This window comes from Dromaius novaehollandiae, chromosome 11, assembly GCF_036370855.1.
Source record: "Dromaius novaehollandiae isolate bDroNov1 chromosome 11, bDroNov1.hap1, whole genome shotgun sequence".
Lineage (NCBI taxonomy): Eukaryota > Metazoa > Chordata > Aves > Casuariiformes > Dromaiidae > Dromaius > Dromaius novaehollandiae.
This window is the reverse complement of record NC_088108.1, coordinates 2,887,091-2,911,308: the sequence shown is the minus strand read 5'-3', so window position 1 is coordinate 2,911,308 and position 24,218 is coordinate 2,887,091. Positions and strand designations below refer to the sequence as shown.

Sequence of the window (24,218 nt, the reverse complement as noted above, 5' to 3'; positions counted from 1 at the left end):
CAGCTCAGTTCCCTTTCCTATCTCCTGTTAAGCAGCACCCCTTCCTCCAGGCAAATAAATACTCCTTCCTCCAACAGCCTGTTCCTCCCAAAATACAGGCTGGATCTGCAGAGTCACTTAGAGCTGTTCCAGCAGCAAATCAAGAAATGAAATAATTTTCCAGAGCTTCTGGCAAGCCTAAAGTGTTAAAGGCTCTTCAGGGTGGGTTTGTCAGGAAACACAGGCTGCTTTTTCATGCCTATTTACTGATTGTTCTCTGCGGGAGAAAGAATAAAGTGGCTTGTGGTGGAAGCTACAGATCACCAAATATTCTTGCTTTGCTCCAGCTTTGTGCTTCTGCCCTCTCTCTCTTGCTCCTCATCTCACCATCCAGTAGCTCTGTTGGTCCCAAGAACTATGTCCAGTCTTCACCAAGCACAAAATCAGGTCAGCGCAACAGTTTTCGTGGAGACCCTCCTGATTTGCACTGGGTAAGAGTCAGTTCATTGCAAGCCTCGAAAGAAAAACCTACCACAGCTCAGTTGTAATAATTAGATGTAGAGTTTTGATCTGGAAATGTTAATTCCCAGACAGACTGCTATGGGCACCACGTGGCACTCCAGAGCTTGTCTGTGTGCTACAAACTGTTCTAAGTTTTCCCCTGAACGTGACTGAAAGAGAGGAGGTTGGACCGATATGTGACTTGTGGTGACTTTGCAGCTGTGGGTTTCCAGCCCGACGAGCCGTCAGGCCCTGTTGCAGCCGTGCTCCTCAAGCACTGACACGAATCTCTCCTTCAGGCCCGCAAAGCTGTGGGTCAGCTCTGAACAGCAGTAACCAACTCAAAGTTAAAACAGGCAGACGGTGCTCCACTTCTGCCCTGTTGTGCTTTTACAGGGGACTGGCCATGTGCAAGAGGCCGAGTTCCCACCCTTGCACGTACTGTGCTGGGATTATTAATCAGGGGAACACAGTGAGGGAGTGAAATCCGGGTGCCACAAGAGCGGGGCAGCCCTGTGTTCACATGAGAGCAGTTTTGTGGGTGCAGGGAGCTGGTGGGTCTCCAAGTCAGGCCTGTCCTGTGGCACCTGGACTTGTAGGTCACGCTCATCCTTCCCAGGTCCAAGTCTCCATTTCTGCAGCAGCAGAGCACAGACAGCGGCTGGCAAGGGCCTGCCCCAGCGCCGTGATGTCACACCTGCACTTCCCCCTCGGCCCCGCACGGGGAGAAGCACTTCCCTCCAGCAGCCTGAGAGCCTCCTCTGATCTCTGTGCTGGCGCTGCTTGTGCCTCGCAGCGGGACCTGGCAGCAGCTCTTGTCCACCTGCATGCCTGCCCCCAGGGAAGGTAAGGGGGTTGCATGTTTTCCCTGGTGCAACCAGTGAGGACTTAGACAGCCCCACTGTTCTGCAATGAACTTGACTTTCCTTGGATTACCAGTTCTGGAAGGGTGTTTTTGCAAACAGTTTCATCTGGCTGAATATCAGTAGGGAGCAGGGTGTGTCTGCAGGCTCACACGGAGAGCGGACGGCGCATTTCTCTGGGATCCCATGGGCTGAGTGGGGCTGGTCGCTGGCACGAGGCACCGTCATTCCCTAGGTCACGGTCCAGGCGTTTAGCTGCTTAAAAGATGCTATTGCAGAGCACAGGAAGACAGCCTCAACTCTTTCACACTTGCAGATAGAGCCTCCAGCACAGAGGGGAGACCAAGGAAGAGTCAGCGACTTCCTCCTAAGCTGAGGCAAAATTTCAGAGATGTTCACTTGCTGCCTCAGCAGAGACCTTGGCCAATGCTGCTGGAGCAACGGAGTGGTTACTTCCCCTGAGCTGGTGGTTAGTGACTCCGTGCCAGAGGTGTGGTAACTGGACAGTGAGAACTTCCATTCCCTTGCAGTGCGAGCCGGGGCTTAGATTTTGCGAGCTCTGCAGCACCTGCATCTCCAAGAACCAGGAGCAAATGTTGTCTTGCTGGCACTGCATGAGCTTTGGCTCCATTCTTCTGCTCCTCGGTAAGTCTGGGATAGGCTGAGCTGAAAACTCCTGGGGAGATGTGGTACGCCACAGGGGAGCAACCCGGCAAATACTGCGTGGTGCTGTGGATGGGCAATACAGGCAGTGACACCAGATGCTTGTCTTTGGTTGGGTCAGAGTCACAGCTCCCTGGGGAGCCATCCAGGGAACTCACAGTAAGTGTTTGCCCTGAAGGTCTGCTCTTTCCCACAGACTGCTCTCAGCCCTCCCCATCCCAGCACCTGGTAAGGTTCAGGTGGCTCCTCGTGAAAGGAGACATTCACGATCCCAGTGTGCAGGGAAGGGAGCTTTTCTCCAAGCATACAAATGCTGTTCATTCTTAAAAATGGGCTTGGAAACTAAGCCTGTGGGTTAGATTCACAGCTTTTTTCCCAGACCCACGACCTGCTCTGCTGTGAGGGTTTGAGTGCAGCTCTCCTCTTCAGTTGTGTCCAGGGAAGGGGACAAGGAACCTTCCCACTCTTGGCTTGTGCCATCAGGAACCTGCAGTGGCATCAGTCCCTGACAGGCTGTTGGTGGGATTTGCTTGGCAGAGGCTGTTCCACCCGCAAGTTGCTGCAGAGCAGGAGGTGGAGTGTGCCTTCGCCTCATCCTTCCCCAAGTGGGGGTGAGGAGGCGTGAAGACTGACAGCACCTTCAAATGTAGATATACAGAAAAGTACATCTGGCCATAAAATGGTGCAATGTGCTTCAATGCCAGGGGGAAAATAATGCTGGGAGCTCCTGGCTATGTTAAGTCCATCTCCAAGACCAACTGACTTGTGCTTTTCAGCCCTCACTGGGATTGCTGCCCCTGCTCATGGGCAGTCTCAACACTCACAGCCCAAGTTGTCCTCTACAAGCTCCGGAGGGACAGAGCCCTCTTTACTGTGATAGCTCAGGTCTCGCTGTAAAATCCATAGGTATGGATGTGGTGGCTGCATTTTACTGAGAACTGCTTTCCACAGATGAAGCTGCAGAAAATGCGTTGGTGGAGTGAAGTGTGTTGAAAATACCCCTGCTGGGCAGTGTTTGAAAAAGAGAAGAGGCAGTAATGGATAGTCTGTCTTCTCACACATCAGGATGAAGTGATGTTGCTAATCTGCCTCTTCTTGTTCTCTACAGGAGAAAACCTGGCTTTGATCGCTGAAATCCCTCAGGATTCGGTCAATGGCACTGTGGGCCAGTCCGTGCTCCTGCCCGTCTCCTACAAACTCAGCAGCTCCTCTCACTTCCCACTGCCATTTTACTGGACATTCAGTAACCGCTCTGAGCAAATTGTCACCTGCACGGTGCTGAACTGCTCCCTGAGTGCTGAGGGGGCTCCCAAGCACTGCTCTGCAAAACATTTCCCACACGCCGCATACCAAGGTCGTGTTGTGCTTTTCCCTGAGAACGCATCCCTGCTGCTCCGGGACCTGCAGCTCAGGGACAGCGGGGTCTACAGCGTCACCTTCAAACAGCAGATCCAAACCTGGCGCATCACCTTAACTGTGTACAACCCTCATTGCAGCCTTAAAAATCCAGGTGAGTGTGAGTGTGAAAGTGTGCTCAGCACAGACATCACGTAAACTGCCCTCGCAATGCATACAGGAAGAAGAGGGGGTGCTGATAGGATATTTGTCCTGCTTCCCCAAGAGATATGTTGCTGCGGTGAAGACAGGATTTCAAGGGATGTCATATGTGGTGTTGTAAGTAGCTCTTCTATTTATGGCAGGAAATCCATTCTGCCCCCTTTTGCTAGGTTAAATCAGAAGTATAAGGGCTTCCTGTGTAGCTGGTTATCATTAAATAAGTAATGGTGTTTCACCAGCCTCATGTTTATCTAATATTAATCAAAACATTTGAGAGGAATGGGCTGAGAAACCTAACCGCTGGATCTGGCTCTTATACTGGAGGAAATTCAATATTCACTGGGGAGAATAAAGGGCTCAGGAATAAATCTGTGGCCAGATGGGCTAATAAAAGTATACCGAATGTTTGCTATTCATGTACACACAAAATGCAGATAGCATCGCAGGGAAGTCAGGCAAGCTGGCAGCCTTGGTTCCTCTGACAGGATGGGCTCCTTCTGTAACCTGGCAGAGTTTGCGTTATTTATTCACTGTTGCCACCCAGTCTTGATGATATGTATTAAACCCATCTCTGTTTCTGGCTTTGCCTGTTGTTTTTTCCCCATTTCTCCAGCTGTTTCCTGGCCTGGTTTACACTCTCCATGGTCAACATAGTTCTGACTTTGTATACAGTAATTTTCCAATACCCTTCCTTGGTTTCGTCTGGATCACTGCCATGTGTCAAGGTGTGAAACAGTGCTTCATTTGCAGTGATGACTCTTCCACAGCTCAGCTGCCATTCTGTGTACAAAGCAAATGTTACAATCTGCATGGCAGTATCTGACCGTGGTACACTCCAAACCATTATAGACGTAGCACTAAACATCTCTGTGTTCTGTGGGAAGGACTGGAAAATGCTTTCCCTGCTTCAGGATGGAAGTATTCCTCAGAATATTTTCTTGACTAGCTCCAGGAGGGGAGAAGAGGGCTGTGGTGTCTGGTTCAGAGTTACAGCAGCCCCCTCACAGCACAGCATGTGCAGCCCACAAGGCACACGCCGCCCAAAGCGGAGGCAACACAGCTGCTTAGATGTGCAATCAGTTAGCGCAGGAAAAGAAACTCATAGATGGGTTGTAGATGTGGGTGGCTTTTTGCAATTAAATATTTGCTTTAACCTGTGCATCCACAGTGCTGCTCTCCATCTACTTATATTGCTTTCTGGTCACACGGAGAGTACTATACTCAGAAGGCATGTTCTCTGGAAAATGTGTTGCAACGACTACAACTATTCCTTCAGAAAACACTCACACCACCTATTTTCTTTCAAATGTCAGACCATAATGACCCAAGAAAGGAAATTTCAAGCCAGATCTCTACCTACATAATTGGAGTTTCTTCTTGTTTAATCTCCTTCCTTCTGCTATTCCTGCTCTTCTGCTGCATATGGCACCTGGGTAAGTGGATCTGCTCCTGCATTTTATGCTTTGAAGTTGCTGCCTCCAGCTCCTCCAGACCTATTCTAGGGAATAAAGCTAGTGGAAGGTTCTGGTGAGACCTGTGTTCTGCTCTTCATTACAAAATTATTCCTTCTATAAGGAGTCCCCTGAAATGTGTTGCCTCCTTCAGTTTCAAGAGTCACTGATTGTATTTAAAGGCTGTGATGCAGCTTAACGTAATAGCTGCATGGCATGGCTCTGTTGCACTCCCAGTGACAACAGTTTTCTGGAGAACATACATGTTTTGGTGCTAAGACCAGAATCAAGATACTGCAATATACCTATTCTATAAAATAAGTACAATTTCATGCACTCCAAAATGCATCCTCTAAGTGTAGTTATGACTACACTATTGTAGTTACTTTAAAATTCCAGTTGGAGAGAGAATACCTGAGGATGTTTCCACTTTAAAATAAAATAAACCAGGAAGACACACATATCTCCACAGCTTCCATCAGTGATGTCTTCAAAACTTTCATCCCTGCAGGTACCTTCAGTTGGATTTGTCAAGAAACAAATTTCTTCAGTTCCAAGTAGATATTTTCCTTGTACTTAGAGAAAGTAGCTACAGAAATCTCTATCCTAAAGGCAAAATCCACATTACAACCCTGGAGAAAGTGTCAATAGAGTAATCCTAGTTCGCTAGCACTAGGAGACAGGAGGATACAGACTGTTTGTGTGTCTGTCAAATAATAAAATGTAAGTCTCCTTTCCCTAGGTGCAGTTCAACAGAAGAAAACAAGAATCACTGGACAACAAGAGGTACAGGAAAAAAATAAAAAAGCACTTTGACACAGGCAGCTGGGTAACTGCTAACTGCTGGCTTGCTTAAGATGTACTGAACTGTAAGAACCAGGTTGTGAATATAAAATTAGGAAGTTAATTCATTATTCCAAGGGAAGGCTAAAAAGCACCTGCCCCTTCCCCCAGCTGGACTCGAGCTGCTCGCTTCCATTCCACCTCCCTCCCATTCAGACCCCAAGCTTCAGGCTTTGCCTGCGTCAACCTGAATTTTACCTTCATGGCTGAGAAGCTTGGAGCCAGCTTCGGCCAACAGCAACAAGACAAAAGGTAGAATGATTAAACGGAGAGAAAAGATCAGATAATCATCCTTCCTTGCTTCCTAGCCTCATAAATTTATGCAACAGCACTTCTTCAGGGGTTGGTATGGGTGACCTAGGGACTCATCTCACACAGGGTTTTACCCATGAAAAAATGCTGCTGACATCTTATAAATTTGAATAAAGCAGTGAGAAAGAGATAAAGAAACCTAAGGGAGAGACGTCAGTCAGACGGCTCAAGTCACTTCTCTGCCCAACACTGGGAATCCATAGGAGGTGACTCCATGGTGCTGGCAGATGACCCAGAAGTACTGAGATACTCCAGAGAGTCTCTCTTGCAGATCCTACCAGCTTTCTCCTGTAGTAATTTCTATACAAAGAAGGCAAAAAAGGCTTTGTGATTTTTTCCAGCAAAAATAGCTAGGGTGGAGGCTACATTCCCCACTGTATACTCTCTGTCTCAGGAACTACAACAACACTTCAGCAAAGGTTTTTAGCCTTGTTTCCAGAGTCCATAGATCTCTCTAGTCTGCTCTGCAAACTGTGCCTGAGGCAGGACCTGGTCTTGTCTGAGAGATCCATGGGCAAAATACATGGGAGGAGTAGCAGGGCAACTGTCATGTGCACTTGATAGGCTGCACCAGTTCTGCTTTCATGTAGATGGAGCTGGAACCAAGCTTTCCTCATCCCTCTCACAAATCTGTGTACCCGTGCATGTAATGTATCTGTATGTAAAGCCATCACAGCTTTACACAGCTCCTACTGCTGCCAACTTCTCCATGTCTACTGCGAGTCAGTAGCTCTATACCCTGCCTGATCCTGACAGAGCCTCTGGAGAAGGCTCTTATCTTTTCTGTTTTCTTTGCACTTACCTAGGTCTCAAATGCTGAGGAGTCTCCCATGGAAAGCACCATGATGAGGGATATAGCAACTGTTTATGCCAGAGTTGGAGACAACTTTGAACAGCCACAGCTGAGAGCAACACCAGAGGTTGTGTACATGTCCGCAACCTTCTCTGATCCACCAGGACCAGATTGGCCACTGTCGTCTTGTGCAGCGACTGCGGAGCTGCCTGAAGTGGGAGCCTTGAACTTCGCTAAAGATAGTCCTGTTTCAAAGTGGAGAAGATGTTTTTGTCACTGACTGTCTCTGCTGATGTGACCCTCAGTGCTCTTACTCCAGCAGCTCTTAGTCTGCACAGTGAGTGCAGGTTGTAAAGGATTTGGAGCTACCAAGTATGGAAATGCCTTAGTTTGCCTCGATCTGCAGTCTCTCTTAAATTTGAGGAAGGAGCTGGTTTTAGTTTCTTCTTGATACTTCCTGAGAGTACAAAGACACACAGCGTAAGAGAAAGATTCATAAGACAAAGGCAGATCATCAGTTTGGTCCATGGGAAGCTTACTTCCATAGACTCACCTTAACTGGAGGGGTAACAGGGAACATTAAATGGATCTTAATCATGTGTCTCAGGTTCATTGCCAATGGTCTTGTCATATTAAAAGAATATATGAAGATTATTTGGACTGAGGTGTCATCCTTATTTTTAGGAGTGTTACAAATAATTGTTGTGCATATTCTTCCTACAATTAGATTAGCTTTACCTTAGGATCGCAGCGCAATAGCTGCCTCCACCATTGTTTTGAAATGTCCCTGTGAAGTGCCAGGAGATGGGGCTTTCTGTACAATGGATTTCCTGGCACATAATGTCATTTCCATAAAACTAGGCATATGTAGGTGGAAGAAAGCAGAACTGTGTAATTCTAGTTTAAAGTCAAAAGTCCACATCTCTAGTAGCACCAGCATTTTCAGGCATCTTTAAAACCACAGTCCCTTTCAGAGCATGCAGTGACAGCCGGGTGGCAAGGCAGGAGTCGCTTGGAGATAGCACAGAAACCACTGCTGTTGCCTTCTCGTCTTCCTTTTCGGGGGTCCCCTCCCTTTAGCAAGGGAAGAAATGTTTTCTACAACAAGACACACAGTGGCAAATGCAGCTTTCTCTGCCTGCCACCTGCATCTCCAGGTGAATATCCTGTAGCTAGCACACCAGTTCCTCTCCTGGCCCGGGGTAAAACCCTGTCTCATTGCCTGGCTGCTCAGCTCTTGTAAAGCTGGTGTTCATGACAACAGAGCTTTGTTCCAGAAAACAGAAATACTTTGTGGTTTAATAGAACCACAAATGCAGAAAGCTTGCCTTAGGTAAAAACAGAGCCATTGCTGTGGTTAGCGTAAGGCCTTAAATAGCAGAAGAGAGGAAAGTACTAAAAAAGGGAAGAAAGAGCAAACAAACACACAGGAAATATGGCTGTCACTCCTCAGGCTTAATCATACAGAGTCGCTGCCTTTCTGACAGTCCTCTCGGCAGACTTGGGGGTCTATCTCTGCCCCACTACTGAAGGCCTTTGAAGACGCCATTCCTCAGGGATGTGGAAACACACAGAAAGATTGCTCAGGATGCAGATCAGGTCCTTCACAACTGTGGGCAGCCATGGAGCTCATCTTCAGTTTGACAGAGTTGGCAGAATAACCACTTGGCTTCCCCTATGCTTGGCAAGTCACCAGGTAGATAGCCTCAGTATTGTAGTAACATTAAGACCTTCTATAGAATGAATTCATCGTCCATCAGTCTTTTAGAAACACAAACTCCAGGTCTCACTGAATGGCCTCTCCCTCCTGGGCCAAGGATATCTGGATGGAGAAAACCACGGACTGTGCTACAAAAACATCCCAGACTGAACTGCTGCTTCCCAGAAGACAATACCAAGAGACAGGAGCAGCCCTAGCCATCTGCAGATTTGTGGCTCTGTGCGGTAACACTTTTTGCAGGGTGTAGCTATCCCAGTGCATGCTCATGCCTTCCCTTATCTTCTTTGTCCTTGTAGTGTCCTCTTCCTTCCGCCCTGTGCAGTGGTACCTAGGCTGTACTTCTGATGATCTCAGGGTATTTGTTCACACAGAGCCTGTCTGTGCCATGTTGAATGCCTGCAGGGGTAGAGCAAAATAGGTAACAGACATTGCCTTGAAGCTGTGCACAGTGTGAGCTGCTGTTTTGTTCTGGATGTCTGCAGTAAGGACGTGCAATTCAGATGTGATTAAATCCTCACTTTGCGACTCGGGTCTTGTCGAAGCTGCCTGGTGCCAGTATGGAGCCTTTCCAAGAGGTGAAGTGCTATTACACCTACATACAACCAGTGCACGGATAATAGAAATACCCAGACCATTCTGTGAGCTGACCACATTTGTTCTGCAATGCTCTTCATGCTTCCCTGTTTCTGTCTTCTTCTCCACCTCTCCTGGGGCCCTGCTATCCTGCTAATCCTCTGCTGCCAGCAAGGAAAGGATTTCTTCTCTTCTTAACCCATCCCTCCAGTGCTTGCACGTAGCCCACGCGATGGCTTTAGAGACTGCTGCAGCATTTCCTTCACAAGGTAGCTTCTTCACAGGCTTCTGCCTCCCAGGCCCTTCTTTGCTAGCTCGTTAAAGGTCAGTGTGGTTTTCCTTGTGGCTGCAAAGGGTTAAGTTCTTGCAGATCTCTTTCTCAGGTGCTCTGCTGTGTGCTGGCCACATCTTAGAACACAATCCCTCCCACTGGATGTAGGCAGCCTTTTATTTTAAAGACTTCAAGTAGTTCACCAATCCCCTCAATAGCATTGCTGCTCTTCACAGTTTATTTTTCTGCATCTCAACCCATCCCAGGCCCATTAGGCTGAATATCATCCTTTGAGGCACTATTTGCTTAGAGAGAAAAACACTTTAACAGTTGTCCCTTGTGCAGGGGTCTCTCAGACCCTATCGGATGCATATCATAGCTATGTGAGACAGTTTTAAGTGATGAACATAGCACAGTCAAGGTTACAGTTGTCCACCAAGACTTCAAGCCACAGCTCTCTCTGTAAGCAGACTGGAAGAGCCTGCAGTTCCTTGGTTTTCCAGAGCTGGGACTCCAGGCAACATCTTTTTTGCTAGCTTTGATCCAGTGAAGTCTCCTCTCTACTGATTGATTGTTTTTTTCTCTCTTTTAACCCTAGGCAGAGAATTTAGGGGAGCCCCATAAGCAAAGTTCTCTGCAGACACCTCAGCTGAGTGCCTATATGGATACTGGGGGGCATCCAAGAGCCATTTGCAACTGGATGACTGGATTTCCAGAGATCAGCTGGAAAATTTCATCACATTTCTCTTTCATTGAAACACCTTTGATTTCTAGCAGAGATGGATGATCATCACTTTGTGACTGTTCAGGTTGTAGCAGCATGGGAATGGGGAGAGTGAGGGAATTGAGGCTGTACTTTCAGGAAGAGTCTGTGGCATGAGTTGCACTCTGCTGATGGTCAGCCGCTCTTTCTATCTCTCTGCCACCATAATAAGCTGCACTGGCCCAAAGAAGCATGTGTGCAAACTCCTCTTCATGGTATGAGTCTCTTGTTAATAATTACAGCTTTTCCCTGCTGTGTTTTCTTTTTGGTCTCTGCCAGCTCCTCAAAAGGTGCTAGGTGCAATGCAAGTGCTAGAAAAGCTTTTAAAATATTTGTGAAAGGAGTTAGGCACCAACAGAAATCTGCTTTGTTTTTTATTTAGTTTATGTAAGATTAAGTGGAGAAGTTTTCCTTCAAAAAACCTGTGAAAGGGGTAATATGGACAGAGTGGTCTGACTGATAAAAATGAATCTGTGGCATAGTTAAATGAAGAGATGGGTATGGATGATGGGTACACGGTGGGTTGGCGATACTCCTCTAAAGCAGTTCATCCTTCCTGGGAACAGAGGAAACATTTGCCTGGAGAACAAAAGCTTCATTCCGTAACATCTTTCCAAAGAAGCCATAGGTTGAACTGTCACCCCAGTTTTCACCGTTCACGTTGATGCATCCATTGCAGCTACCAAGAGATACTTAACAAATGTGCTACTTTAAGGAGGGACTCTCCGTGGGAAACTCATAGGAACAGACAAAGCTGTTGCTCCTTATGATGGATGCATTTTCCTGCTTGTGTTTTGTAAGTGTCTTTACACTTCCTTCCATTGCTTTCAGTTTTTCAGCTGTCTCAAACTCCAGTAAACTGTACACAGAATGCAGCAGATCTGAACTGTTATGACAAAATGTTAACTGATGTATGCTATGACCCAGCAAATACTCTGCACTTCCTTGAGGAACTGAGTAGATGGAAACAGAGAACTTGCATTTTGCTGGGCACAGGGAGAAAGAGGAGTTAAATTAAAAATGAAAATGCAGAATTGTCAACAAAAGAATATGAAAGGCACATTCTGACTGGGAGCACCCTCTTCTTTAAAAGAGCCAGAACCCCAGGCTCATTTGGCTTGGCATATGGTTTTTACTGAGTTAGTTATGGTTTTTACTGAGTTAGTTATAAGCTGCCTTGTAGACCAGCTTAAAGGTCGTTGCCCTTCCTGTTTGAGAATTCCTGTCCTGCCTGCTAGGTAGGGCTGCAAGTAAACGACACAGTTAAGACTAAAGCTTGGGCCTCAGGCGAAGCAGCCTAAACAGGATGTGGAATACTACTGAACAGGACATGAGAAATTGCCGGGTGTGATAGATAATAGCATGAGACGTCTCAAAAGTTACAGCTGGTGTCGTGAGGGATGGCTGGGTTTCACGAGTGGTTAAGGGGAGTGATGTGAGAAACAGCTGAACTTCACACATAACTGGAGGAGAGCATTGAGGGCCTTTGAGGGACAGTCTTGCAAGACGAACAGAGCCTAGGTAATTGATTCAGTAATACCAGATAAGGCTGCGATTGCCTAGATAATGGTGTCAGCAATGCTAAATTCAGGTGTGGAAGCAGCAAAACTGGGACCAACGCAGAAAAAGTAACTGCAGGCAGATTATTTGCTTGGAAGGAGATTGGGGCAGAGAAAAGAAAGGTCAAGAAATGGGAAAAGAGACAGTAAGGCATGCAAGCCTAACTCAGGACAATAATGGGCTGTGCTGATCTCAGCATGTGTGTTGGGTCTGCTTTGGCAGGCAGAAGGCCCGGAGCCGGGGTGCTTTCCCTGGCTAGCAGGAGAACGTGCAGACAAGGCTAGTGGAACAGCCTGGTACCATGGTGTCAGTGCCCAATCTAGGCCTGACAACATCAGCATCCACCCATCACTTCCTAACACTGGGCACACAACTGCCCAGTCCCAGCAGCCATCTCGCTCTAGCTTTGCTGGTATAGAGGGGTTGGACAGCACTGTAGACCAGCCATGCTCCGCAAGGCAGGAAAGCTTCCCTTGGCTCTCTGAGGTGGTAGGGCTCAAACCTTCACAAATATCTCATTTCTCTGTTCCTCAGTCCTGCTCTAGAGCATAAAACTTGGTCCCCAGGTGCTTCTTCTCCCTTTTCAATGCCAGGAATGTCATTCTTCTAAACTGAAATTCCCTTTGCAGAAAGTTTGAGGGATGTGGATGACCCCAGTCTGCATCTGCTTTGGTGGAAGAAAAAGCCACTAGCAGAGACACAAGTGTTTCAGAGTCTGTCTGATCCCCTGGCCGCTACTAGAAACAGGCCAGACCATGAGATCACCTTCTGTTCTGATTCAAGACAGCAGTCCTCCTATATGCAACTCCGGTCCCCATCTTCCACCCCCAGTGCCTTAACAAAGCTGATTTCTTCATGCCAGCGTGCAGCCAGGGAACTGGGATCTTCCTCTCGGGAGATGGGACAGAGGGTTCCTGAAGTCTGAGAAGGGGAGGGGGATAACCCTTACAGTCTTCAGAGCATGGAAATAATCTGGGACATCAGCTGCAATTTTTACTGCTGCAAGAACAGAAGTAAGAAATACCTCTTAGAACAGGAGCGGGACTGATTCTCCCCCCCAGTTTGGCCTAGCAATCAAGCTTGGTGTTTCTTGCGACGGGGCCCTTCTCAGGTGCCTTGCCGTTTCTGTCCATCCTGCTCCCATGGGGCTGCAATATGTGCTGTGCAATGGCTGAGTGGCCTTCTCAGCATCTGTCTCCGTCTTGTCGTGTGGGCACCAGCGAACGAGAGGTGAGGAAAGGCCCTCCTGGGTCTGAGCGCCAGGGAACTGCTGTTCACTCCCATGATGCAGGGAATGATCAGGCAGCTCTGCCCTCCTGTGCACCCAGCCCACAGCGCTGGTGAGCTGCCAGCTTCTGCTCACCGTGCTGCTGCTGGGATCAGAGAGCACTCCAAGCAAGCGCGTGAAGCTGCTGCCTGTGACCAGGAAGCCTCCCAGGAAGGATTCCCTGGCAGAGTGACAGGAGAGGAGGCAGCAAGAAAGGAGAGGAGCAACTGGGAGGAAAACAGTGAGTCTGGGCTTGAGGCGAGCTGGGGCTGGGGCTGGGGCTGTCCAAGGCACTGCCCTCGTGAGCATCAGAAATCCAGAACTTAAGACTGTGAAAACTCTCTGCACCATCCGACCCCCGACCTTTGCGGGGTTATTTTAAAACCACAGCAATTTTTGAACTGCTTTCCTCAACAGATGCTGGTTTGCCAGCTGTCGGAGCTGCTGGGGACCGGCTGGGTGCTCCTTGCAGGTAAACTGTCCCCGGGCTCAGTGCTGATGCTGTCTAGTGGGCTCTGAGCCAGATCCTCACCTGGGGTAAACTGGGGGAGTGCCTGTGACTTCTGTGGTGTTTTGCAATTGTACATGGGCACCTGATCCACACAGGCTAGATTTTTTTACACTGGGCATTTCCTCTGAAAAGCTGAAAACAAAAGGAAGGGCATCTCTGCTTTGCTGTCCAAAGACAGAGGAGCTAGAAGAACCAGAAGAGTTGCTCATGGTGCCAAGCCTAAAAGTCTTCTGTGGCTAGAATTATACTGCGATTCCTGTAAGTAATAGCTCATAATTTATCACAATTGTATGTGAATAATCTCATTGCAGTCTTTATACATGCATGGGGGTACAAATGTTTTCAGGATCAGCACCTAAAGCAGAAAGGGAACCCCTTACAGTACCTCCAGTTTTTCAAATGCTGTGTTATTAGTGAGCTCTGAGTATCTACAAGATGAACTTTGGATACCCTTGTAAAAGGCCAGCTGCAATTAAGTACTTTCTTTTATCTTGTGCTAACGGTACCGCTACTGTTCATTATGTGGACAGCATACTATATAAATAGTGTTCTTCTAGTGGTTTTCAGTTGTAAAACTGTTTCTCCTTCCTGCACACATTTCTCACAATTTTGGGGACCTCAGGGCACATAAGTGAAAATTGAGAGCTCTTTTTCAAGGTTACTAGCCTAAGAAAGGAAAATGATCAAATGAACTTGATTTTTTTGGATTTTTATGCTGGTTTTCTGTCCCACCTTCCCTGCAAAATTGCTAAGAGAAGTAACTGGTCAAAGCAGAAGGGATAAAATCCTAATAATTTTCGTGAACAGCAGGAGGCAGTGTAAATATGTGCTTATCAGGGCTAGAATTGAAACACCGTGAGTGGATAGAGTAAATTCAGTTTGTGCAGCTGGTGAGTTTGCGCTGGTCTGAACCAGCTGTTCCCAGGGCGGAGGTGACATACAGCTCACATGCCGAGCGTTTCTCCGGCGTTTTGCTGCAGACACCTGCGTGTCTGGGGCCTGGGTGCTGGAAACATGTTTTCATGATGTCACCTTTGTCGGGAGATGTGACTGTGATTGCTTGGCGTTGGTCATCTCAGCAGAGGCTGGGATTGCTGCTGCCAGTTCCCCCCTCTCATCTTCAGTAAATCTCAGTTGCAACGCTCCTGCACTAGGGTCAGACTAAAAACTTGGAAGTGGAGAAGATGACTTTTAGCAAAAATCCTAGCATCTCCTTCAGAGCAGCCTCTGGGAGTCACAGGAATCTTTCTCACACCAGGTTTGTCACAGACAAATTAATTGGACCTCTGCCTGGGTAGTTCATAAATAAATGCCCTTTCTTTCTTTTCAACTGCCTAAGGCTGGCTCCCTGCTTTGAACTCTTTGACCTCACCTTTTTTTTTTTTTTTTTTTTTTTTTTGAGACTCCACTTTACAAGCAAGGATTTGAGTAGTTATTTCTGCCCAGCTTTCCTAGAAATTCATGCAGGCCGAGAGATGCCATGGCAGCTCTTTACTCCAGTCTGGGCTTGGAGCTGCAATCTCTCTGCTGGGCGGATGGCCTGAGCCTCCCCAGGAGTCCTTCCACCCACAACTGCTCATTTTGAAGTCCACAGAGCCTCAGTTACAGCCTGAGTCACAGCAAACCCGGCAGCTGCCCTGCACGCTGGGAAAACAGCTCCATCCCGGCGTGCTGGGAGCGGATGGAGGCTTTCAGCCCCAGACGACATCAGGAATTTGGAACGAGTCCATGGAAATTAGGTCAGGATTGGAAAGTCCCTCTGCGCACAGACTAGGAAATGACACCCAAATACCTCTCTCAGCTCTGGCTGGGATATCTCACTGCCTGGCAGGATGGCACGCAGCAATGGTAAGGGCTTTGTGAGAGGTTTTCACCCACTGACCAAATGGTCCACTTGCGTAACCTTGGCCCAGGGGGTATCACAGCCGGCCTCTCTCGAACCACGCTGACTTGCTGTCTTCCCAGCTTGTCTTCTCTTCCTCTTCCATCTAGGGCTCTTAGTGTCCTTGCAATGGGCTGCAGGAGCGGGAGGACCTCTGGAAAGAAAAGCTGCTGCTGTGGGATCCTCGGTGCTGCTTCCTGTGCCAGATAATGTCACACACATACACTCCGTGCAGTGGGAGTACCTCAACGGCACCGAGTCCCGCTCCATCCTGCAGCACTACGGGGGCTCACACAGCCCAGCTATCCATGCACCTTATGTCGGTCGAGCCATTTTCCATCCATCCAATGGATCTCTCTTGTTGGAAGACGTACAGGAAACTGACAGTGGGATCTACAAAGTGACCATCAACCTGGGAGAAAGGGAGAGCCTCAAAATCCAGCTGGAAGTCCTCAGTAAGTGGCAGGTATGGGAGGGAAGAGCGAGGTGATGGATACAAGCAGAGCAGTGGTATTTTTTGAATGTGTATGGACCATTGGCCAGGCCAAGAATTTGGGTGAAGGGATTTGAGCTAAGTCTAGAGTACCGATCATGCAGTTTCCTTCTTTCAACCTGCCATGCACCAGGGAGAGCTGGTGAAGAGGCTCCAAACATTTGCCAGGGAGGAAACTCTGTGGTTTCACAACTCTGTGGCACAACTCTGGCCCTGAGAGACCTTCTGGGGCCTGTGGATGTGACAGAGGGCAGGACTCCATCCTGGAACGACCATTTGCTCTCTTTTTTTCTACTTCCAGTGCAGAGGACTAAAGGACTGGCAGGATGCTCTGTGTCTGCTGCATCACCTGCAGAATGTACCTCAGGCATCCTTTGCAAGGGGGAGTTAGGAGAGCTGATGGAGCTATGTCCATCAGTGTGGGCTTTCTGGAGAAGTCACAAAAAATCTCCCCCTCCTACCATAACGGCAGTGGAGCCCCCAGGCTGACTGATGGGCTGTTTGCTCTTCATAGGTGCCAGCCACTATCATGGTGATAAGAGTATATTTTAAATAACACAGGTTCCTCCATAATATCACTCTTGCCACTTCACTTTGCAGGTTAATTTGCTCTGGCATTTTCCTTTCTTTGTACTTGCTGCCATAATGTCCTCACAACCTTTCACCACTCATGTCTCCATTCCACTGTTCAGAAATCTGACTGAGGCCTTTTCCTCTTTCTTTTCTCATCTTGTGAGAGTGAGAATGCCCTATATTAACCCAGATGCAAAAAACTGGTTCAGCCCTACTACTTCTAAGAAAAAAGAAAAAACAGAAAGCAGAGCAGCCCTGTATGATGCTGTGTCTGTGCCACATACCTGCCTGTAGGACTGCCCATGGAAAGGTACCTGCGTTTGCACTGTTACAGACTCAAGGATGCTGCAGAGAGAATTGTGCCCCTGATTCCCACCAGCTCCCCATTGCAGATGCTCCAGGTCCTGTCTGACAGAAATGTTGGTGTTTCTGTCCCCTTTCCAGAGCCCGTGTCTCACCCTCAGCTCCGGAGCAGTGCCCTAGAGGCACAGTCCACTGTCGAGGTGCTCTGTGATGTGGCTGAGGGCAGAGTGGACACCATCACCTGGAAGAAGGATGGGCAGCCCCTTCCCCCAGACAGAGGTTTCTATCTGTCCAGCAGCATCAGTGTTTTGTACCTGAGGAAGGTGAAGAAGTCGGACTGTGGCTCCTACTCCTGCAACGCCAGCAATGGGATAAGCTGGCAGGAAGCCTCCCTGAACGTGACCATTGCAGGTGATCGCTGCTTGGTGTTGGCGCCCGACCTGGGGCTTGTGGCATGACATGCGTGGCTAAAATTGCCAGCAGAAACCTGCTGCTTCCCACAAGCTGCCCAGGAAAAGTCAAAGAGACCCCACTCTCCTGCTGCCACTGCTCTTTCTGCTCTTCATCCCTCCCCAGGGTTTGCTGGGTGATCTGACTCCATCTGTCTGCCTCTGTCCCCCAAAGCTTGGATAGCCCTCCCATGACATTGTGCTCACCTATTGGGCTGTTGACAGGAGCTCCAATGCCTCCGTTGTAGGATCACTGGCAGCAATTCCCAGCCTTTTCTTGAGGGTGCAGCAGCCTTACAGTGGCTGCCTGGCACAGCGCTGCCAACAAGGCAGCCTGGCTGTCTAGGGTCTTCTTTCTGGCCTCCACTGCCCCACATGACATCTTCCCATCTCCCACCAGCAGCATTTCCCTATCTCCCACCACTTCTGCCTGGCTGCAGAGTGCAGTCCAGCCTGGGCAGGATGGGCAACAGGAACCTGGCTGTTTCCTCTTGAGGAAGGTCCTGTGGCCTGGCCAGACTATCATTGCCCCCATGGCCAGGGCGATGGTGGGCAGGACATGTCCCCGGGGGTAGCGACCAAGGTACATGTGGCACCACCTGTCACAGGCTGGACATTTCATGGACCAGCGTCTGCAACAGCAAGCACTGATTTGGCCACCAGATGGCAAATAAAGCAAGTCTGTCCCAAGTGACAGAGGAGCCCCATGGTGCATTATGGTGGTCTGAGTCTTGGCTTCTCTGGATTTTTTCCAGGTCTCTCCCCGGCCTTACAAGATGTGCTGAGGATTGCAGTGGTTGCTGTTGCCTTTGCTGCCACCTCGGGATGGGGCTTAATTTTTCCCGTCTGTCAATCAGAAAAGCAAAGAATAAGTGAGTCTGCAACAGAAGACCCTGAAAATGTTTCCCTTGGGAGGGAGGGTGCAAAAACTGATTTTCCTGTGGGGAAAAACTGAGAGTCAGCTGTATTACAATGCTCCATTTTAATACACTGGAGGAATTACAGCAGCAAAGGGAGAAATAGTGATACAGGCATATGTACTAAAACCTATCCAAATAAGCACATATTTAATCAGCCCCTTCTTGTCAGCTGGACACATTTCCCCTGTGTCTGTGCTGATGCCAAGTCCACAGCACAAAACAGAGCAGGATTACACCAGCCAAGAGCCTCCCCAGTCACTCCCGCTAATCTATGGCTCTCCTGCTTGCACAGTCAGAGGCGATGACGTGTCCAGACCGTTGGGTGCTTGTGCCCTAATGAGACAGCACTGGTCTCATCCCGGCCATGCACCGGGGCTTTTCTGTTTGACAGCTGCAGGGTGATAAGCTCTCAGGAGGGAGCCAGCTCTTGGCCACAACCTGCCCCAGCGTAGCCAGCTGCAGGGAGGCAGGCGAACAGCTGCTGAGGAGCTGATGGAGAAAAATCAGCATCTTGGCTGTCTCCATCAGTGTTTTGGCTGCCGGGGGATCGGGGTGGCACGCTGAGCGGGGCCACGCTGGTCACAGCCTGTGTGTTGGCCGAGGAGGTGGACGAGGAGTGGAAAGACCTCCTGTAGGATGGGGTACAGAGCCCTTTCCAGCTTCACACGCTGGAGAGTCCTAGGCCCTGGCCAGGACAGGGCCATGTGAAGGTGCAGGGTCAGGACATGGGTACTGTTGGTGGCCGTGAGCCCCTGAACAGGTGCCTGGTGCCACTGGGGCATCCAGGCTGGGCCCCGCTCCTGTCCCCAAGGGGCAGATCTCCTCTCAGACCCACATCGCCTGGGCCAGTTCCCAACAAACGTCCCAGCTACCCTGTGGCATCTGGGGGAAACGGGCTGCATCTCGCTGTGGGCAGTGGGCGGCAGGGGCAGGTTGTCACATGTGTCATGGAAGTCACTCCAGCACCGCACTGCATGTTTAGGGGGAGAGCTGTGGCGATGGCTTAGTGTCTACACCAGCGGGCTGGTGTGCATCTCCTCTGTCCTGGCAAGCACCGCTGGGATCCTCTGGATGCGAGAGGAAGGTAGGAGGTGGGCTGGAGGTGGTTGTGTTGTGGTGCTCTACAGACCCTAGCCCTGACTCCTTTGCCCCATGCAGGTTGCAGCATGCAAAAGCAATCCCTGCTGTAAAAAAATGTACAGGGTAAAGGCCTCCTGGGAGAATTAGAGCCTTGTGGGTGTCCGAACGGAAGGTAATGCCCAAGAGAGGGGAGGTCCCACAACTAAACGTGTAGAACGGAGCTGCACGCTGCCCAGCCCCGGGCAACACGCACCTCCTCCAGCTGCATATGGGTGATCTCAGCTTGTAACAGGGGCCTGGACCATATTGGTTACATACCTGTCTGTGCAATTAATACAGTTATCCCCCTTTACAAGTGGGGCACATGGGTCTTTCCTAGGTACCTGAAACAGAGGGAATTACAGAAGAACATCTAAAATAATCAAGGGATAGAGTGACTGCTTGCTAAGAGGGTCTGAAAAGACAGGGACTCTTCCATTTGGAAAGGAAATGGTGGGAAAGGGATATGACTGATATCTACAAAATCATGGAGGTGGTAAATAGGGCAAATGCAGAGCTGGTATTGACCCTTGTGCTGCTTTCTTTCAGGCCCATCTATTGCCTTCATACTGCCTGAGATCCTCCTTGCGTATGTGGTTGTGGTAACATTCCTGGTCTCTGCTACCGTAACGTTCCAGCCTGAAAAACTCATCCATCTCAAAAGCAAAACAGGTGAGCTGTTCTACTGAGTATGGCAGGGATGGAGTTAAAACTGGCCAATGGGGTTTTTATTTTGCCAAAAATCTCACACTTAATTTTTTTAATGAAAACTTTATTTTTACTTGTGCTGTAATTCATCCTGTCCTGAAGCTCTGTCAGATCACTAGAAAGTGCCCAAAACGCAGTCTTATTGACAGCTTTATATCACAAAAAGCATAGCTGAGCTTTGGAGCAGTGAAAAAGTCAGCTGTAAATCACAAGCGGGTACATCTCCCTATGGACCATGGGCCAGGCCAGCTCTACATCTGCTGCATGTACCTAAAAACGCACAGTAACGCCACGTTGTCTTCTTTCATTCATCAGTACAACGCACGATGGGCTATGCTGCTCCCGGAGGGGTGGTTTCAGTGGTGATGACTACCAGCTTCCTGATAAAGAATATCTACCATCGCCACGGTGAGAAGAGATTATCTAGGGGCCTGCATTTAGACCACCGAGGTCTGGCAAGCCCTAAAGGATTTGTCATACTGAGGCTAAAACTCGCCCATGATGTACACACTCCTTACATCTCTTTGAATCTACCATTCAGAATTATATCTGCTCCCTCCAAAAAATTTCCCAGAGTGTGGTTTTCAGGGGACTGAAAGAAGGCTCCCAGGGAAAATTCCCCATTTGTCATGTGCTCCTTTGAAACTTTTGCGGAAGGACATCTAGTTTTGATCACCTTTGATGGTCATTATGTGTGCATTTTTTGACATGGACAGTTTAGCTTTCTATTTCTCTTTCTGGTTTGGGTTTGGGCTGAGCTTCGTGCCGTCATTTTGTCTGTTTGAACGACAGAACAAGGTTGCACGGAGTTTGTGGATGTGACCACCCTCGCGGTTAGCACAGCTGCGGTGTCCGCCCTCCCAATCCTCGCAATCTTCCTGCGCTGTAAGTGTCCCTGCTCCTTAATTTCCCTGAACCTCTGAGAGCCTGCTGTTCAGTAACGTAGTATCCCTCTCTCCCCACATAATCAAGTGACAATGTGAATTATTTAAAACTCATTTGTTTGGCCTTTGTTAAGACCTCAGGACCCAAAGGCCTCTCCAGTTACCATTTCCCTTTCCTAGTGAGCTTCAGACACCATCTCCCAAAACAACATCCTATACTGTGTGCCTGGTGCCTCTCATGCTCTTTTTCCTGATGTCTGGGAACAGACTTGTTGTCTTGCAGATCACACAACTCAGGGATGGCAGAAAGAGGAACATGACTCCAATTGGCTGGACAACCACAGGTAAATCTCTTATTGTCTTGTTCCATGTAAATTTAGACTGTCTTGAAGTGAAAACAGTGGGGTATGTGACCTAGTCTGTGCCTTGTTTTAAGTCACACACACAAAGAAAGATGTGGTCCAGCTCTGTCCTCCCAGCACCTCATTTCACCCTCAGCATGAGGGGCTGGTTCTGGCAGAGACCCCCCATTCAGCAAAGTGCCTGAGCACCTGCTCAATTATCTCCACAAAGCTCTTGCTCAAGGATTAAGCACTAATCCTTTTAAGCCCTAATTCCTGCTGACTTTTCCCAAGCACTTTGGGTTTCAGTGGTGCTGTGGACAAGGCTTAGCCAACGTGCGAGCATCATGGGAGAGCCCTGGGGCACATCCCACTCTTGTCCTAGCCTCACCAACAGCACCTCAGCTACTCTTTGCCACAGCCAAAACAGCCTTGGGCAAAGACAAGTGAAGAGGAACGAGTATCGGAGCCATGGCCATTTGTAGCATCTCGATATGGCTGTGGGCCATGCAATGGGTGGGCACAGAGAGAGGCTGCTGCACCCCTCATTTTGCCTCTGCCTGATGTAGGAGGTGTTCGGCATCATGCCTCTATGCCCCTTTCCCTCGACGCAGTGAGCACGGTGCTACAGCTCTGCAGCACCCGCTGCTGGGATTGCTGGGACACCTAGCTCTCTGGGGTTATCCAACGTGCCGTCATCAGCATGTATTTGGCTGGTCATACTCATAGCTCAGGGGCTCTGAGAGATGTCCATGGAGCTGGAGGAGAGCTGTGAGGCTGCCAGAGGGCAAAGTGCTTTCATTTAAAGACTGGACTGCAATCTGGCTCTGGTTTTGTGCAAGGTGTGGCAGTGGCTCAGTCAGTGTCTCCATCCCTATTTATGAGCCAAACCCCGCATCAGGTGGAACGGAGTGACCTTGACAAGATGAAGAGCTTGGGGTCTTTGGCTAACGTGGGGTCTGGGGACGCTGAGAGCTGCAGGGCGTTGTGACATACAGCTAGGAGATGCAGACTTAGGAGATGCAGGCTATCTCATCAAAATAACAGGACCATTAGCAGCTGGCCAAAGGCCAGCTCTCCTGCCCTGGGCAGATTTCAATGCGTGGTAGTAGAGCCAACGGAATACCTCCAGGAACAGGATGAGCCCAGGGTCAGTCCTGCACGGAGCTGCCAACGTTTGACTCCAGTGATGCTCAACACATCCCACCGCCTCTTCCTTCCAGGTTCTTTCAAATGTCTCTGTCCATCATCAGGGATCCTGTTTCTACCCATTAGAGGCTCGCGGTATTTCTCGTCTGGCTGAGTGACTCCAAACATCCTCCGAGGTCGATGCTTAGTGAGTCTGTAGCTGTCTGAGTTTCACTGGGCTGAGCCTTTCACATACCGGTAATAAATGGCAATTAAACAAGTCCACTCCTGTCTTTCTTTTTTGACATTGAGGGTTCAATTTCCCATTTTCCATTTTTCTCCCTCTAAAATCGAGTGCATTTAAAAGTAAGGAAGTGGTTGAAACACACTTTCATTAGTTTCTTGCAATAATGAGGCTGCATCTTTTTTTAAATATACGTGGTTAACCAAATGTGTTCCCCTCACCCCTTCCCACTGCCAGGCAGGGCTATGCCCACCTGCTTGCTGCCTGGTGCACAGATGATTTCAGTGCATGTTGGGCCAGGCTCTCTACCCCTAATCCTTATGTCTATGTGCTGGCCATTCCCCCTTCACCCACGCCCAGCAACCCCCCTTGCTGCCTGTCCTGGGCCTGGCCGACCAAAGAGGGTCGGCGCTACCCCAAATGGGGCCTTTCCTCCCTTCCCCCATCCCCACCCACAGCCAAGACAACTCATCCCCTCTGCAAATGGGGCAGTGTCTCCAGAGGCCAGAGGACCACTGTCCTCCCTCAGAGGTTCAGGCAGGCATCCAGCAGCACCATCCACGTCACCACCCACGTCCAGCTCCCTTCCGCTGATAACTCTGCTTCCAATGACATGACGTGATGTTAGCATGCTCTTTAATCTACTTGGTTAAATGTAAATCTCTCCGTACAAGCAGCGATCCTGTGTCCGGGAGTGCTGGCAGTAGCTCCCTGCTTGGTTTCTTGCCCTGGCATCGCTGCCCGTAAGGGAAGGCGCTTATCACCAGGGCCCCAGCTCTGGCGTGTTTCAAGTAGACGGCAACTGCTTTGTTCCTCGGTGTTCCTTTGGGGAGGTCAGGATACGGATGCTATGGATGCAGGGACTGTCCTCCTGCCTGTGGTCTGGGCCAGCGCTGGCTCTGGGAAGGGGAGGTCTCACCTCTTGTGACTAGCAGGAGTCTGGATTGTCATTAACATTTTATCTAGTCTTCCCTCTGTTATTCCTGCCTGAACAGACAGCCTCCCCCCTGCACAGGGAAACAGCTCCTGGACCTGTGTTACCAAATCCATGGGAAAAATCTGTTAACTTCCGTGGGAATGGGCCTTTATAGGGACCCCTCTCCAAAAACCTGACTCAGGCTTAGCATGCAACTGAACATCAGAAAGTAAAGATGGCATCATAAAGAAAAGTGTCCACTAAAATCAAGAAGTTGGGGGTAGACTCTGAGCTGCCTGTAGTTTTATGCCCATGCAGAGAAACTGGGCTGTTTTTATCTGTGCAGATACAGGGAAATTGCAACTCATAGATTACTCTCAGGCTGCGGTTTCAGAGTTCAGTGAGGTTGGGGAACGTTAAACTGCCAGAGGCCACAGAGCACGTTTTGGCTCTTAGCTTCAATTAGTCGTGAATCAAAGTGGGCAGCAGTGAGTAGAAACAGACAGAGGAACTCACAAACAGAGTGTAGCAAATATCTAAGCTGGTCTTAGCCACGATGCCCTCATCCCATCAGGAATTTCAGAACCCAGTAATGAGCAGTTCAAACTACTCATTACTTAATTTCAGGGGG

The 24,218-nt window shown here is 49.1% G+C and overlaps 2 protein-coding genes across 14 annotated transcripts; both read left to right on the top strand.

Moving 5' to 3' along the window:
- The first annotated feature begins 1,207 nt into the window (after positions 1–1,207).
- On the top strand, positions 1,208–7,616 carry LOC112987767 (uncharacterized). 4 transcript variants are annotated; one of them, XM_064518037.1, is made up of 6 exons: positions 1,208–1,326; positions 1,660–1,988; positions 3,115–3,516; positions 4,877–4,996; positions 5,757–5,800; positions 6,976–7,616. In XM_064518037.1, the coding sequence occupies exons 2-6, from the start codon at positions 1,937–1,939 to the stop codon at positions 7,240–7,242; spliced, it is 885 nt and encodes a 294-aa protein (XP_064374107.1). In that variant the 5' UTR covers positions 1,208–1,326; positions 1,660–1,936; the 3' UTR covers positions 7,243–7,616. The 4 variants fall into 4 exon arrangements, with proteins under 4 accessions (XP_064374107.1, XP_064374108.1, XP_064374109.1 ...); XM_064518038.1 differs by having other exon boundaries at positions 1,209–1,326; positions 1,874–1,988; XM_064518039.1 differs by lacking the exon at positions 1,660–1,988 and having other exon boundaries at positions 1,209–1,326.
- Positions 7,617–13,264: 5,648 nt separating this feature from the next.
- Positions 13,265–22,708, top strand: LOC112987764 (vascular endothelial growth factor receptor 2-like). Of its 10 annotated transcripts, none has more exons than XM_064518029.1 (12): positions 13,265–13,357; positions 13,534–13,588; positions 13,802–13,885; positions 15,620–15,964; positions 17,020–17,289; positions 18,083–18,199; positions 19,230–19,331; positions 19,916–20,038; positions 20,390–20,482; positions 20,867–20,959; positions 21,242–21,302; positions 22,523–22,708. In XM_064518029.1, exons 2-12 carry the CDS (start codon positions 13,534–13,536, stop codon positions 22,572–22,574), a joined length of 1,395 nt encoding a protein of 464 aa, XP_064374099.1. In that variant the 5' UTR covers positions 13,265–13,357; the 3' UTR covers positions 22,575–22,708. The 10 variants fall into 10 exon arrangements, with proteins under 10 accessions (XP_064374099.1, XP_025963579.2, XP_064374100.1 ...); XM_026107794.2 differs by having other exon boundaries at positions 13,760–13,885; XM_064518030.1 differs by having other exon boundaries at positions 13,760–13,885; positions 21,226–21,302.
- The last annotated feature ends 1,510 nt before the right edge of the window (positions 22,709–24,218 follow it).

What these genes read in the sequence shown, in the direction of transcription:
- LOC112987767 (XM_064518037.1), top strand. Translation starts at nt 1,937, where the DNA reads ATGTTGTCTTGCTGGCACTGCATGAGCTTTGGCTCCATTCTTCTGCTC. An exon ending in CTCCATTCTTCTGCTCCTCG is followed by an intron (nt 1,989 to 3,114) that starts GTAAGTCTGGGA and finishes TGTTCTCTACAG; the next exon opens with GAGAAAACCTGGCTTTGATC. An exon ending in GAATCACTGGACAACAAGAG is followed by an intron (nt 5,801 to 6,975) that starts GTACAGGAAAAA and finishes GCACTTACCTAG; the next exon opens with GTCTCAAATGCTGAGGAGTC.
- LOC112987764 (XM_026107794.2), top strand. Translation starts at nt 13,534, where the DNA reads ATGCTGGTTTGCCAGCTGTCGGAGCTGCTGGGGACCGGCTGGGTGCTC. An exon ending in GAATATCTACCATCGCCACG is followed by an intron (nt 20,483 to 20,866) that starts GTGAGAAGAGAT and finishes TTTGAACGACAG; the next exon opens with AACAAGGTTGCACGGAGTTT. An exon ending in CCTCGCAATCTTCCTGCGCT is followed by an intron (nt 20,960 to 21,241) that starts GTAAGTGTCCCT and finishes GTTGTCTTGCAG; the next exon opens with ATCACACAACTCAGGGATGG.